General features: G+C 42.0%; 1 protein-coding gene and 1 long non-coding RNA gene across 6 annotated transcripts in view; one reads left to right on the top strand and one right to left on the bottom strand.

Annotated features, from left to right (window-relative positions):
- LOC140118658 (uncharacterized) overlaps window positions 1–784 on the bottom strand; it is a 127365-nt gene extending 126581 nt beyond the window's left edge. For both annotated transcript variants that reach the window (XR_011853229.1, XR_011853228.1), the window contains exon 1: window positions 600–784. This is a non-coding gene — a long non-coding RNA (uncharacterized lncRNA). The remainder of the gene's footprint in view (window positions 1–599) is intronic.
- Window positions 785–1535: 751 nt separating this feature from the next.
- On the top strand, window positions 1536–14305 carry TEKT2 (tektin 2). 4 transcript variants are annotated; one of them, XM_072136828.1, is made up of 10 exons: window positions 1536–1752; window positions 3402–3559; window positions 4528–4653; window positions 5946–6151; window positions 7152–7295; window positions 8367–8481; window positions 9290–9397; window positions 10499–10642; window positions 10721–10800; window positions 13993–14305. In XM_072136828.1, the coding sequence occupies exons 2-10, from the start codon at window positions 3404–3406 to the stop codon at window positions 14204–14206; spliced, it is 1293 nt and encodes a 430-aa protein (XP_071992929.1). In that variant the 5' UTR covers window positions 1536–1752; window positions 3402–3403; the 3' UTR covers window positions 14207–14305. The 4 variants fall into 4 exon arrangements, with proteins under 4 accessions (XP_071992929.1, XP_071992928.1, XP_071992930.1 ...); XM_072136827.1 differs by having other exon boundaries at window positions 1540–1748; XM_072136829.1 differs by lacking the exon at window positions 1536–1752 and adding an exon at window positions 1859–2063.
- Window positions 14306–15958: the final 1653 nt, after the last annotated feature.

Raw genomic sequence — 15958 nt, 5'->3', positions numbered from 1 at the left:
AAGCAGCCACACCTCTTCAAAACTATATATGGGAGATTTATCCCCATGGTTTCTTGTACTACTTTATAAGACTTTTTTTGTTGTAAAGAAATAATAAACACAGTCAGGGATTATACACACAGTGATGTCACAGTACCGTGATATACATACAGTTATGTCACATTGCAGGGATTATACACACAGTGATGTCACAGTACTGTGATATACATACAGTTATGTCACATTGCAGCGATTATACACACAGTGATATCACAGTACCGTGATATACATACAGTTATGTCACATTTCAGGGATTATACACACAGTGATGTCATAGTACCGTGATAATCCACACAGTTATGTCACATTGCAGGGATAATACACACAGTGATGTCACAGGACAGGGATAATACACACAGTTATGTCACAGGACAGGGATAATACACACAGTTATGTCACATTGCAGGGATAATACACACAGTGATGTCACAGGACAGGGATAATAAACAGTTATGTCACATTGCAGGGATTATACACACAGTGATGTCACAGAACAGACATATTACACACTATGATATTATAGCTCAAATACTGCAATGAGTAGATAATACAAGACATACACAACTCCTTAGTAAACCTTCCCCTTCCATATGCCAGCCTGTGGCAGCGGGAGAGGCTGCAAGCTCCCCACTGCAGTGCACTGTGCCACACATCTCCCAGCATTCCCCGCGATATACGGCCCACAAGTTATTGCCGTTACTAGGGAACGTCCTGTACACTAACTCTCTGGCGCCTGATTGGCTGATTGTCGTCCCCCTGGAAACGGCTCCTAGAGACTAAGTATACACACAGTGATGTCACAGTACTGTGATATACATACAGTTATGTCACATTGCAGCGATTATACACACAGTGATATCACAGTACCGTGATATACATACAGTTATGTCACATTTCAGGGATTATACACACAGTGATGTCATAGTACCGTGATATACATACAGTTATGTCACATTGCAGGGATTATACACACAGTGATATCACAGTACCGTGATATACATACAGTTATGTCACATTGCAGGGATTATACACACAGTGATATCACAGTACCGTGATATACATACAGTTATGTCACATTGCAGGGATTATACACACAGTGATATCACAGTACCGTGATATACATACAGTTATGTCACATTTCAGGGATTATACACACAGTGATGTCATAGTACCGTGATAATCCACACAGTTATGTCACATTGCAGGGATAATACACACAGTGATGTCACAGGACAGGGATAATACACACAGTTATGTCACAGGACAGGGATAATACACACAGTTATGTCACATTGCAGGGATAATACACACAGTGATGTCACAGGACAGGGATAATAAACAGTGATGTCACAGAACAGACATATTACACACTATGATATTATAGCTCAAATACTGCAATGAGTAGATAATACAAGACATACACAACTCCTTAGTAAACCTTCCCCTTCCATATGCCAGCCTGTGGCAGCGGGAGAGGCTGCAAGCTCCCCACTGCAGTGCACTGTGCCACACATCTCCCAGCATTCCCCGCGATATACGGCCCACAAGTTATTGCCGTTACTAGGGAACGTCCTGTACACTAACTCTCTGGCGCCTGATTGGCTGATTGTCGTCCCCCTGGAAACGGCTCCTAGAGACTAAGTAAAGAAGTGCCATCTCGTTAGTTGCTGCTGTCAAGGAGCCGGTCCGAGACTGCGATCCCAGACACAGTAGGTATACAGGGGACATATATCCACGAGCTTTCCATGCTTCGTGCAGTCTATTGCTCCCTGGTATCAGCCATTTCTGGCCGGGGAGAGGGGATCCTATCCTCCATTTGGCCAGGAGCTACAGGATGCCCCTCTACTAGGTTTCTGGTCTACACAGCTCTTTGCCCTAGCTGTTTTCTGCACAATCCATCCTGTATGTAGCAATGTACAAAAGTGGAGGTGCACAGGGGCGGTTTATGGGCTCAGGACTTAAGGGTTAATACCTGCCTGTCTGTATACAAGACTGTGGACAGCGGGATCACTGGAAAATAAGAGGTGAATGCTTATTCTTCCTGTTTTATATGCAGCAGATTTGTAACAGTTTTTTTGGACCTGGATAACACCTTTTGGAGACCTCAACATTGGATGACTCCGATGCTGCTTTATTTCTGTCAAATGACAGAATAGGCCCTTAAAGGGAACCTGTCACCAGGAATGTCATTTTTTTTGTACCGGTGACAGGTTCCAACAGCTCCTGAAATGATGAGTTTAAAAATGCCTCTGTCAGCATTCATTTCAGTACTTTATTAAAGTATATCAGACTGCCAGCAGCACCAGCGAATTCCAAGACCCATTCTCCTCGATTCTGCTAATGTCTCCCCCTGATTCAGGCATGAGGGAGTGACCAGGTCAGAGGAGAAGACTGGGACTCAAGCCTTTGAGGCTGCCACCATCCCCTGTGACTCGCTAGACGGTGGTGACAGGAAGCCAGGTGATGTGTAATATACTTTTAGAAAGTACTGAAACAATTTAGAATGCTGATGAGGCATTTTTAAACTCATAATTGCAGGGGCTGTGAGAACCTATCACCAGCTAAAAATGGCATTCTTGGTGACAGGTTCCCTTTAAGAAATAATACTCAGGTTATATCAGATGAAAGGAGTCCTTGCTACTCCCTGAGCATCTGCACTGTTCTGAGATGGAAGAAGGGACTCCCTGCATCAAATACATCTATTTTCTGTCTATGAGGCATATGGGGTGCGGGCGTCTACATGCATCAGAAAACTACAGGCTATTTACCACAGCAGAGAGATACTACATTTTAGTCACCACAACTTTATGAACACATTTTAGTTAACTTAAGCCACACGTTGACTTATACATTATAGTTTTACATAAACTTTCCTGGATTTTTATTTTTTTCCCATTGAAGGGAAAAACGGCAAAACCACAAGCACAATGAAAATGTCTTTTGTGTCTGTGTGCCAAATCTGCCTGGTGAGAAAGAAGAACAATTTCCAGAATTCAGCAGGAATTTGTCAAAAGTTCACATTAACCATGCAAACAGGAAGAGCAACGTATCCTATTTATCTTTTTATTGTTTTTATATGTATGTGTAGTCTATTGCTATATATTTATATAAGTAATTAAACCTGTGAATTGTCTTTCTATAGATTTATCAGGAGTGTCTGCGGTAAGACTGTTCTTGTTGCCCATGGAAACTAATCAGAGCTCATCTTTAATCTTATATACAGCTGTGAAAAATTGAAAGCTGGGCTCTGATTGGTTGCCATAGGAAACTAGAACAGTTCTATTCTCAGGGACTCCTGATAAATCCCCCCTATATATACAAACATGATGTAGCTATATGCTGACAATATTTATTGAATATAGACATGGCCACTTTAAGTGTGAAACCAGGAAGCCGCTTCTCAGTTCCTGACTGGCATACCAACAACTTACTCATTTCTACAAATGCTCAGAGACAGCAGTCCGCTTCCCATCAAATTCGCCAGGAAGCCAGAACTCTCCGCAATGAGACCAACAACCAGGTACCTGCCACCCTTCCCATCAGATGATGATCATGAGATGTGTGTGATAACCTCTGAACCATGGCTAGGCGGAACACAGTGATGGTTCCACTTCACATCTGGGGCCCAGTAGCACACTGGGGCAGATTTACTTACCCGTCCTGTTGCAATCCCTGGGGTGCGTTCTCCGATGAGGATGAAGTCCGGTGCGATTCTTCAAGATCGTGCGTCCATTTTCCTGCATGTGTGGCTTCCCCGTTGAGGTCCGCCGGAGTTCACCTTCTTCTTCCCGGTGTTTGTGAGTGCATTCTCTTGCAACACAATTTGAATTGTAAATCCTGCGCTTAGTCCGAATCAGTCGGGTTGTCCGTCGGCCACGCCCTCAATTTGTGTCGCATGCAAGTCTGTGCGATTGCGCCAAAATCTGATCGTGTGCGCCAAAAACCCCACTTAAATGCAGTGCAAATCGTAAATAGTCGGGAAACCAGGCGAAAATGCACTGTGCGGACCCTTAGTAAATGAGCCCCACTGTGCTTATCTCTGAATAAATAATGTTATTTTCCTGTCAAATAAGATGAAGGCATTAAATGGAGATTACAACACAAATATTGGACATAGATGTTGTTTTTACACCTCCTCAAGTATCACCACAGTGAGGAGAAGCAGCAGGGAAGAATTACTAAGCTAAATGCACTAAAAATCTGCCACTCATGCTTTGCTATATAGATGTTTTATGTGCTTTCTATATGTTATGGTGGTGCCATCACACAATCTATAGGCAAGCTGTTTTGCAACAGGTACCAAATGAACCACTGGATGTAAATTTTGTCTCTACATATTAAACCTAGTTCAGATTTCTTCAATCACCGGAAGCCAGGCATCTCTTGCCCCACACAAGATTATCTATTTCTTTTTGGTACCTTTCATCATTTCAACTAATTTATTTTCCTATAGTGGCAACGAATAACTAAATTGTTATTTCCCATTAGACTAAATGGGATGAGGAGGATAACCGTACACGACTTGCTGAACGTATTGATGAAGTGGAAAACTGGAAACTGGTGTTGGACAAATGTCTGGCAGAAGTAGATGCCGAAATAGATGCCTTAACACTGGTAAGGATTGATGAGATTCATATAAGGTGTCCTGTGACATCACATAGTATAAGCTCAAGTACTAGACATGGCCTATTGCAATGGCAGTGTCAATCTCCTTATTCCTTGATTCTTATTGTGGAATCTAGTTTCTTTTCCTATCAAACAGCAAGCTGTGTATTGTATAGTTGTTCTCTATTATTTTAATTCCTTACCAGCATTTGATGTAACAGTGCCAGGATGTATGAAGAGAACTGGTGCCAATTGTGGGTGCCTACAACAGATCATTACCCCTCATGGTATCATCATAAAAGGGGGGGGGGGGGGAATCAGGGAAAATCTAGCCCCTGCCCCCAGTATATAGCCAGCAGCCCCCGATGATACCATGGGAGGGGGGGGCAGCAGCTCCTGCCCCCAGTATATATGTCCAGCAGCCACTGCCCCCAGTTTATAGCCTGCCAGCCCTTGCCTCCTGTATATAGCCTGTCAGCCCTGCCCCTAGTATATATCCTGCAGCCCCTGCCCCCCCAGTATATATGTCCAGCAAACCCCTTCCCCCAGTATATAGCCTCCCAGCCCCCCCCCCCAGTATATAGTTTGCAGCCCCTGCCCCCAAGTATATAGCCTGCAGCCCCTGCCCCACAGTACATAGCCAGCAACCCTGCCCCCAGTATATAGCCTGTAACCCTTCACCGAAGTATGCGCAGCCTATAAGGCGTGCACACACTATAATGTCAGCAAGCAGGTGACACCAAGATGCGAGCGATGGCACCACATGCGGCACCCGAAGCCAGAGCATCGATGGAAAGAAGAGGACCTGCCCGGGGGGGGGGGGGACGGGGGCATCAGAAGGTGAGTATAATTTTGTTTTATTTTTATAGACTCGAGTGTAAGCCAAGTTACGTTTTTTCAGCTCAGCTTATACTCGGGTATATACAGTATATCATTTTGACTATCCCTTTAAGCGTTTCTTGGGTGAATGAAGAAACATATTGTGGCGAGTTGTTGCTAGTAGCAATGGGTGTCTCTTTTTCATTTGGGCCCATTAGGGAGACAACAGAAATGTAGTTAAAACTGCTTTGGAAGATAATGCAAATTGCAGTAAACAAAGAAATGCACAACAAGCTCGCCAGGGGTCTGTGTGTGTCCTGGATCCCGGCCATCTTACAGGACACACAAGAACACAATGGGGCACATGACTAATGATACATGAGCCCCAATGACTGAATGATGACAATGCAGGACCACAGACAGCTAGACACAGATATTGATATTGTTCCTATAAAGGTAAATGCTTTCTTGGGTTCTTGCAGATGAAAGATGAAGCTGAACGTGCCTTACAGGCTAAGAATGTCCCATCAGATGTAGCTATAGAGTGTCTGACTCTCCGTGAGAGCCGCCGCGACATTGACATAGTGAAAGACCCAGTGGAGGATGAGCTCCACAAAGAGGTGGAGATGATAGACGGTGTGCGAAAGGCTCTTCAGCAGAAGATCAGTGAAGCTTTTGAACAACTATGGTAAATTTATGAAAATGCAATAAAATGTTACGTCTTTTCTTATGTTCCTGCATAAAAATTGTCATTACTGGTTAAGAGATAAAATATTGTAAGTGATCCTGAAGTTAAATTTAAGAATATGGAAGACATGCTTTTACTCCACCCTCAGGAGTTTCTGCTTTACTGGAGCCATAGGTATGTGGCTGTAACTTACAACCTGCATTATTGATCGGTTCAGTTTCTGATAATGGCAGTTGGGTGTTACAGACTTCTATGATTTGGGGGTCCCTACAGTATTGGCTTATGATGTAAATATTCTAACATCAGGTCAAAATGGTGTTACCCCTAGCAGATGGCACCGCAGCCTCCACCAACATGGTTAATTGCTCTTGTTTCTCTATTTTCCCGTGAGACTACCTGATAAGTTCTCTTCTTTTTTCGATCAACTATTGATGAAGTGATTGCCAGGAAGGAGCTACTGATGGTAATCACAGAAAAGGAATTTCCTGCAGCTGCAGCTATTTCATTGTATAACACGACACAAAAGTATTTTCTAAAGTTTACACAGTATGTTCCATAATACTGCAAAGTTTTAAAATGTAAAGAAAAGTGGGGTATTGGTGTTTTATAAAAGTTTTATAGCAAACTATGTTGGCAACTCATGGCATACTTGGCTCTCAGTTAGCTTTGTACCAAAACTGATTTTTTTTTTTGTATAAAATATTTTCAAAGTGAAAAGCATATGACCCCTGTGTCTTCTTCGGGTGAGGGTCCACAATTGGGCATTGTGAAGTACAGCCTATGGGTCTATGCAACTGGCAGGACATTAGACTTTGTTTGTGCTTAAGCAGTTTTATCAAAGATGAAGTGATGGGACCCCACTAGACTCCATTCTAAGTCAGTGGGGTCTGGGGGACACTATTGTTATGTGTTCAATACTGCAGAAAGTTGTGACTGTTGTCGTGTACCTATGCCATAACATAGCCTAATACTTGTCTTATTTAGTAGGATTTTTCTTTAGTCTATTACAGGAATCACGGCAACAGCTAAATTGGGATCAGAGATGCAAAGTGGAAACATTGGATATAGACCGTACATGCCTCTCACTTACCAAAAATTCTCCAAATATATCGCTGAAGGTGGACCCAACCCGTGTTCCTCATGGGTAGGATAAGTACTGAGTATGATTTAGGCTACCTAGCTTGCTAACAGTTTGAAGCAATGTGCATTGTGCTGTAGTCTATATCCTGACGCCAACATTGTTGTTAAACTCTAATTTTGTTAAGTGATTCTGTATTCTGTTTCTGATTATGACAATAGCTTTCCCTGATCCTTATCAGTATTTGCCTACCCTGACCTCTGGTTTGTACTGTGGACTTTGTCTGATTGCTGCCTGTCCTAACCCCAGTCTGTCTTTGACTATTCTCTGCCTAACCCTTCATGGTCCACATCAGTGTCCTCAGATCGCCCTGAGTCAGCTACCAGTATCGGGACTAATCTGAGAGTTAGAGGTTTTGTGATCCCGTCTCAGTAAAGTCCAGATACCTGGACTTTACTGGACAAATGTTAATACCAACAGGGCCACTTATATATTGGCCTTGAGACTGGCCCCTAATTGAACCAGTCTGGTGGCTCAGTGGGTCCACATCACATAGCTCCTATGCCACATAGCATAGCAAGTACAAACATTAAAACCAAAAACCAGCATCCTTGCAGATACACCTCCTGATATTCTCTGCAGGACAGCTTGTCTAGTATATAACCCCCATTGTTTGTTTTTTTTTGTCAGTTTTAAAGATGTGATTTGGAAATTTTTTATGCGTATGTCATTAAAGAATTGCATCCACCCTCAAAAACGCCACCACGAGCTGTTTACTAAAGTAAGCAGCTCCTAGTGCTAAAGCAGACACTAACAAACACTCCTGCGCTGTACACCTGAAAACCAGACCGCTCTCAAAGTGGTGTGGAGTATTCATGAGGGGGCGGGATTAAGGGCGGTGACTGCCGCATGGAGTGAGTGGGGCGGTCCGGGGAAGAGGTAGCGGTCTGGTGTTTCTAGTGTACAGCGCAGCACTGTTAGCGTTATCGGAGGTTTCCAATAACACTAGCAGTGTAACACTGCTGCGTCTGTTTTAGCACTAGGAGCTGCTTATTTTAGTAACCAGCTCGTAGTGCCGTTTTTGAGGGTGACAGGTCCTCTTTGTTGATCACTACACTGAGCCTAAACTTTTCTCAGGTCAACCACCCCCCAGGAATGGGAACAGTTCAGCCGTTACAACAAAGAGAGAGCAGACGCAGAGGTCAGAGCGTCTGCCCAGTTGAGAGAAGCTATTGCTTTAACAATTGCACAGGTAAAGACTCAGCACTATGGATAATAATTTGTATTGGTTGTGAGTTATTGGTTATTAAAAAGATTAAATAACTGCAAATTCCATATAAAAAAAATATTGTATCAGGGACATATTACTACATGTGAATAGATGCCTATATCCCAATCACAACATAGAAACAATAATTTTACATAAACACTGGGGATTGCGATGCATCAAGTTTAAACCATATAGTTCTTTCCTGGGCAGAGAACTATAAGCTAAGTATAGGATACTACATCTTTTATCTGCTCTACACTGCAGTTTCCCATAATATACAGAATTACAGGAAATCTTAGCCCACCTCCAATACATTACAATCAATTTGCAATAACAGACACCCCTCACGAACAAAAGTTTCTGGAAGAAGACAGCCATACAAGTGTTAACTGCAGTGTATAGAAATAGGCAGATTCAGGATTTGTGGAGCCCGCTCCTCATGAATCTGGCATTCCCTGCACTGCTAGGACAGAGCGCACCAACTTTTTTTTTTGGTGTACCTTTAACATAGGCACAGTTCGACTGTGCACCATAATGCCCATTTCAGTGCAGAATTTTGTGTCTCGTAGTGTATAGTGTAGCTGCGACACAATTGTGTTTCAAACACTTTATAAATACATGTGCAATTAATTTGCACTAAAAAGAATCTGCAATGTCAGACAAAAAACTGGTGCAGGGGCTTTAATAAATGTGGGCCATAATGTCAGTGCCTTGAGATAAAGGATTTCAAGTTATGGTGCATAAAAGTATTACATAGGAAAGACCACCCCTCTTGTTTCTCTACCAACAGACTAATAATGAACTTGAGGCTCAGAGAGTGGCTGTTGAGTTTGCCTTCAGGAAAAGGATTCATGAATTCGAAAAAGCTCACAATGAACTCAAGTGGCAGGAAAAAAATGTAAGTCTACATGTGATGTTTGCACTTCTTAAAGGAAACCTATAAGCAGAATTTGACACAGTAAACCACTACCAGTATGTGGTCGAGCAGATTAACATCTTCAGACCATGTTTCTTTGGAGAGAGATAAATTGGTTGCAAAATGTTTAAGAACCGGAGAGCTCAGCACTGAAGTCAAGCTCTCCCCACCTCAGAACGTCCCCTTTGCTCTGATTGATATCATACATCAGACTTTACTGCCTTAATAATAATCCCTGAATGTCCATCAAGTGATTCAGCATTCCTGACACTTACTTTGTGTTGTGTGTAGACTCTCTGTAATTCTTTGCTTACATTTCTGAGCTCTGCTGAATAGGAGGAGCTATAGTAGGAGATTATGACTCATTTTGCTCTGCCCCCTCCACATGGCTCAGTGAGGATGGACAGTAAAAAAAGAGAAACACAGTGGGCGACACAGTGAGGATGACGCCGTGCAATGAGAGAGAGTAAGCTGTGTATGTATATGCATGGTGACAACAGGGGAAGGCTGAAGCTATCACAGGAGACAAAGACACAGGTACATATACATGACTATGTTGAAAGGTGGTCAGCTTCTTTAATTAGAGCCAATAAATCATGTACCTGGAGGCAATTACAGTGAAGGAGGCATTCTGAGTGCTTGATTTCAGTGCTATCCTTTCCACCTCCATGACTTTATACAACCAATCTACATTTCCCTTCAAAGTAGACTTTTTGGATGATGCCACCACCCTGGGTCATGAAAGAAATATGACCTGAGAGGTGTTAATCTGCTTGACTAGTAGTAGTTATTAGGTCAATTTCTTCTGGAAAGTTTCCTTCAGCATCTTTATTATATGATAGAGTAACAGAGACATCAATGATATGTTGTTGGTGCATGGTTTTATAGTGATGACAATGCTTTGTGTTTTCTCTGTGTTGCTGTTGAGAATATTTGGGAGGTGAAATCTCAGCATTGACAGAATCATGCCAGGATCATTTACAGCAGCCTGTATTCTGTATTATGAAGTCAGGGGAAACTGACTCCTGTCAAAAATGATCATAACACATATCTATTGGCATATCACATGCACATTTTTTATAGACCAAAGACGAAATTGAGGAATTAGAGGAAGATATAAGACGTCTAGAAGGGGATCTGAGAGACAAGAGTGGGCCTTTAAAACTTGCTCACACAAGACTTGAGACCCGTACATACAGACCAAACATAGATCTTTGTAGGGATCAGGTAAGATATACCACTCAGGTTGCCTTCTATACTGTGAAGTGAGACTCTAAACTATGACATTTTTTATCTATACTTCAGGTACAGTATGGGTTGACAGATGAAGTCCACCAGCTAGAGGGCACCATTGCTGCTTTGAAGCAAAAACTAGCTCAATCACAGTAAGTTTGTGCTGTTCCTACTAAATCATTACTGAACTTACTACTAGATATAGTATGAGCCACATTCTCTCATACTGTCATGTCTAGGGGTCTGCTAATTATAAGCCCACCTCTATAACATGGCATATATGCTAGAGGATCTGACACTTCTGTATTACAACTCAATAATTGAAAATAAATGAAACCTACTTGTCTGTAAAAGCCTTTACCCCTTAGTGACCAGTCTATTTTGGGCCAAAATATCCAAGCACTTTTTCAACCTTGAACTAACAAAAGTCAAATCTTCTTTTTGGCGTATGTGAGTGTAGCCATAGACTTAATACTGGCAGATGGAGGCATAGTTTTTTCCTTTGTCTGTACAGAATGCCTTTTATACTGTGCAAAACACAGGACGGAAAAACGGAGCAATTTGTAAGAAGTACTGCCACTCCCAGTCCACTGAGTGTACACTCAGGGAGGTTCCCCAGTGATGACCCTGCTGTATAATGACAGTGACATTACTCAGAAGACAACCTTAACATTGGTTGCTATGATATACTATGAAAATCAAAAAGCATAGATAGAAGTACAGACTTTTGTTCAAACATCAATCAAATCACATGGGAAAGGAATTTAGAATAAAACATCCCAACAAAGAAAAAAAAAAGGCGACAGGGCTTTTTTACTTTGAGAACTGTCAATCTGTGGAATAGCCTGCCTCAGGCGCTGGTCACAGCAGGGACAGCAGATTGCTTCAAGAAGGCTCTTGATGCCTTTTTACACCCAAATAACATTCATGGTTATGTTATTTACAATTGTTTCCCCTAAATCCCTTTCTCATCCAATCCCTTTCCTTCCTTGGTTGAACTTGATGGACATGTGTCTTTTTTCAACTGTATGTACTATGATTCAGAGGGAAGAGGCCCCAGCTGATGTATCCAATTGTATATGAATACAGTGGCATACTTCTGTGTCCTATATTGTAAGGACACACCGGGTATCCACCCAATGTATGCCTAAGCTTACTGTGTTTATTCTGGAAGTACAATTCTGGAGACACTAGATTTTTGCTTTATTTGATTATTCTTCTATTATTTTGCATGGTGGTTAAAAAAGTCTGGGAACTTGGACATGTGATCATTTAATTGCTTTTATAATGCGCTACACAGGGTTGTCTACATTTCTTTTTGTTTTTAGCAAAATTGATGTATATTTACATCTTTATGTTTCTTGCTGATTATGTCCCCAACAACAACTGCAAAATATCAAAATCTTCCTAGCAATGGTTGGTGCTGGTGACATCATGAGTAAGTGACAGCCAGGTCCCAATCAGACAGGATACAATTTCCAATGACACAAAAAGACCCAGAATAGATCATTTAGAGTGTGGTTGGACTTCGCTGGTGGAGGAAGAGGTAACCCACACTATTCCTTCAAATAAGTAATGATGATTAAAAATACAGAAAAACACCTGAGCTGTCCTAGTAATATAAATGATAGTTAGCGCAGTACCTGTGATGGAGCGTGAAGACTCCTGGACAAAAAGTATAAATTCCTGTCATTCTCCTGAATGATCCAAAGAGGTTTCTGCGTCCAAGAAATTGGCATCTAGATGAGATCCTACACATGGTGCACTTTGAATAAGTCAATGCAGAGCAGCCCCAGCTGGTGGCTGTAGTAAACAGTTCCGGTAGAGTGAAGTCACTCAAACTACAGATCATCCAAAGGAACACTTCTCCTCGAGGCGCCTCCTTGAAAGTCACCGCTTCCGTCGTCAGGAATGAGAGGTATGTGTGCCACACCATGACGATCCTCTCTATATAGTTCAGTATATAAATCCATTGTGTACCTCTGGGAGAATCCCTGAGTAATGACTCTTTGGTGCCCTAAACAATACTAAAATTATACACTCAGCGGCCACTTTATTAGGTACACCATGCTAGTAACGGGTTGGACCCCCTTTTGCCATGTCATAAAGCTGGAATCATCTCAGACTGGTTTCTTGAACATGACAATGAGTTCACTGTACTCAAATGGCCTCCACAGTCACCAGATCTCAATCCAATAGAGCATCTTTGGGATGTGGTGGAACGGGAGATTCGCATCATGGATGTGCAGCCGACAAATCTGCGGCAACTGTGTGATGCCATCATGTCAATATGGACCAAAATCTCTGAGGAATGCTTCCAGCACCTTGTTGAATCTATGCCACGAAGAATTGAGGCAGTTCTGAAGGCAAAAGGGGGTCCAACCCGTTACTAGCATGGTGTACCTAATAAAGTGGCAGGTGAGTGTATTTTATACATATTGGGGCAGATTTATCAAGCTGTCTGAAAGTCAGAATATTTCTAGTTGCCCATGGCAACCAATCACAGCTCCCCTTTAAAATATTCATGAGCACTGGTAAAATGAAAGCTGAGCTGTGATTGGTTACCATGGGCAACTAGAAATATTCTGACTTTTAGACAGCTTGATAAATCTTCCCCAGTATCTTATATCTTTTAATGGTATTGATAAAAAGGTTTTTTTATGTATTATATATTTTTTTTTCATTTAGTTTAGGATGTACATTTAGATAAATATATACTTTTAGTATTGTTTAGGGCACCAAATGAGTCATTACTCAGGGAGTCTCCCAGAGGTACACAATGGATTTATATACTGAACTATATAAAGGGGATCGTCTTGGTGTGGCACACATACCTCTCATTCCTGATGACGGAAGCAGTGACTTTCAAAATGCGTAGAGGAGAAGTGTTCCTTTGGATGATCCATAGATTGAGTGACGTCAATCCACCGGAACTGTTTAGCGGGCTACAGCCACTGCCTGGGGCTGCTCCACATTGTTATTGACTTATTCAAAGTGCACCACTTGTAGAACCTCATCTATATGCCAATTTCTTGGATGCAGAAACCTCTTTGGTGAATAACAGGAATTTATACTGGATACAATTGTTGTCCAGGGGTCTTCACGTTCCATCACAGGTACTGCGCTCACTATCATTTATATTACTAGGACACAGCAGGAGTTTTGTGTATTTTTAACACTTTTACTTATTTGAAGGAAACATTAAATGTAGCAACATTTTACTGTAGAAAATCTTCTCTTTCCTCATGAGTTCTATTAAAGTGAGAGTCGACGTAACACAGAAAACATTAGGAGATACAACATTGATGAATAATGTTTAATAAAATATTAAAACATTCCTGCAGGGACGCCCTGGATGCTCTCTACAAACATCTTGCTCGAATAGAAGCCGACATCAAGTGTAAGGAAAACTCTCTAACTCTTGACAAGAAGTGTGTTGACAGTCGCCGAAAGCTCACCCTTCCTGCTGGGCAGTTTGTCGCCACAGTTGACACCTTCAACCGCACTACCAACCGCCATCTTTCCCCTCTGAAGAGTCGTCAGCTAGAGCTGGCCTAAAGAGTTTTTCTGGAGTGAGTTATTGTCTTCTCTTTCTAGTTTACATGGAAGATAAAGTGCTGATGAGCTTGATTGTGGCAATAAACCTTTCAAACAAGATTCTACTAGATGTATTATTTCTGTAAAAAGCACAGTTATGACTGCAATTACATTTTACTGCCACTTCCATTTCTTCAAGAAAAAGCAAACTTCATTATTTCAGATATTAAAGGATAGGATCAATATTTTAATAAAAATGATTATATCTTGCAATATTCACTGTTGCCACTAAGCCCAATAATTGATGGAAATTAACACCTCTACACATAGGAATAAGGAAGAGCTCAGTATAAAATGATATGGAAGGACACCCTATACAAGTGCGATACTAAACATTTTAATATGAGATTCACCACCGTGCTCCTACTCTAATAAACCACTACAATAGTCAAAATTCTCTTTGTATTAATATGAAGGCAGAATCCATTTTTAGAGTACTTATTATTTAGGAATAACCTCCTCTAGACTAGAGCTTTAAAAAAATTAGACGTAGACTAAACTATGTGACATCTAAACCCTGGACTCTTAGGGGCCCATGGGTATCCCTCTTACCAATGCAACAAGTAGTCTTGTATAAGTAGTCTTACTGGTATAAGTAAAACACTGAAGTTTGTAATGTGTCCCACCAGGGCCGGATTGAGGGTGATGGGGGCCCCTGGGCGCAAACTGGTGGGGGCCCTTCCAACAACGTTTTTGGAGGTGTATAGCCTGCCAGCCCCCTGTAGCATGTAGCTTGCCAGCCCCCTGTAGCATGTAGCTTGCCAGCCCCCTGTAGCATGTAGCCTGCCAGACCCCTGTAGTATAGTATACAACCACCAGCTCGATGTAGACTTTAGTTGCCTGTCCGCTGTAGAAAATGGCGATCTCTGCGATCTCCCCCCAGCAAAGGCAGCTGTGTCTCACTGACACAGCTGACATCCTAGACCTCTAGGTTCGTTGCGGGCAGCCACGGGCCGCAGCACCTTGCACACAGAGACACCTTGCACTCAGCTGAGCTGAGTCGCTGACTGACGGAAACTGGTGGGTGCCCCTTAAAAAGTGAAAGTGGTGGGGGCCCCGGGGCTCGAGTCCCAGGAGCCCCTCCTTTAATCCGGCCCTGTGTCCCACCATGTTCAAGTTACTCTGGATATAAGTTTTATAGTTACTTAGTAAATTATTTTGACTCCTTTATAGGCACATGCAGCCCAAAACACCTGGTTCCTTTAAAGAAGACCTTTCACCAGAATTTTACACCCCAAACCAACATCGCCTGCTAGTAAAAAGTTATATGCACCCCCCATATCACTTAAAATTAGCTTCCAGTGAGGCACTGTACATTAATTATAGATGTTTTTCTGATATGCAAATTAGAATACTTGACTCTTTTATTCAAGCTATGACTCTTGATTTCTCTTAGGCTGCCTGTGAATCACACCCCCTTATTCTGACTGACGTTTGTGTCCCTGCAAATTTCAGACATTGCTCTGCCTCCTTATTCCTGAGTGACAGGTCTCACTTGATAGACGACTGAACCAGTTAGCTGCTGGGGGGGCATCCAGGATCTCCTTATATATCTGCCCAGTTTTGACTAAAGGTTTCTGGTTATTGCAGTCCTGTTACACTTTAGGAGAGATTTACTAATCTGTCTAAAACAGAATTCTTTTGTAATTTGTACTAAAATGGTAAAGGGTTTTAGACAGTTAAAGGCTCCCATAGCTGTCATTAGTAATTCTA

The sequence above is a fragment of the Engystomops pustulosus genome, chromosome 2 (genome assembly GCF_040894005.1).
Source record: "Engystomops pustulosus chromosome 2, aEngPut4.maternal, whole genome shotgun sequence".
Classification (NCBI taxonomy): Eukaryota; Metazoa; Chordata; class Amphibia; order Anura; family Leptodactylidae; genus Engystomops; species Engystomops pustulosus.
The sequence above is the reverse complement of the archived record's forward strand: the minus strand, read 5'-3'. Positions and strand labels throughout refer to the sequence as shown.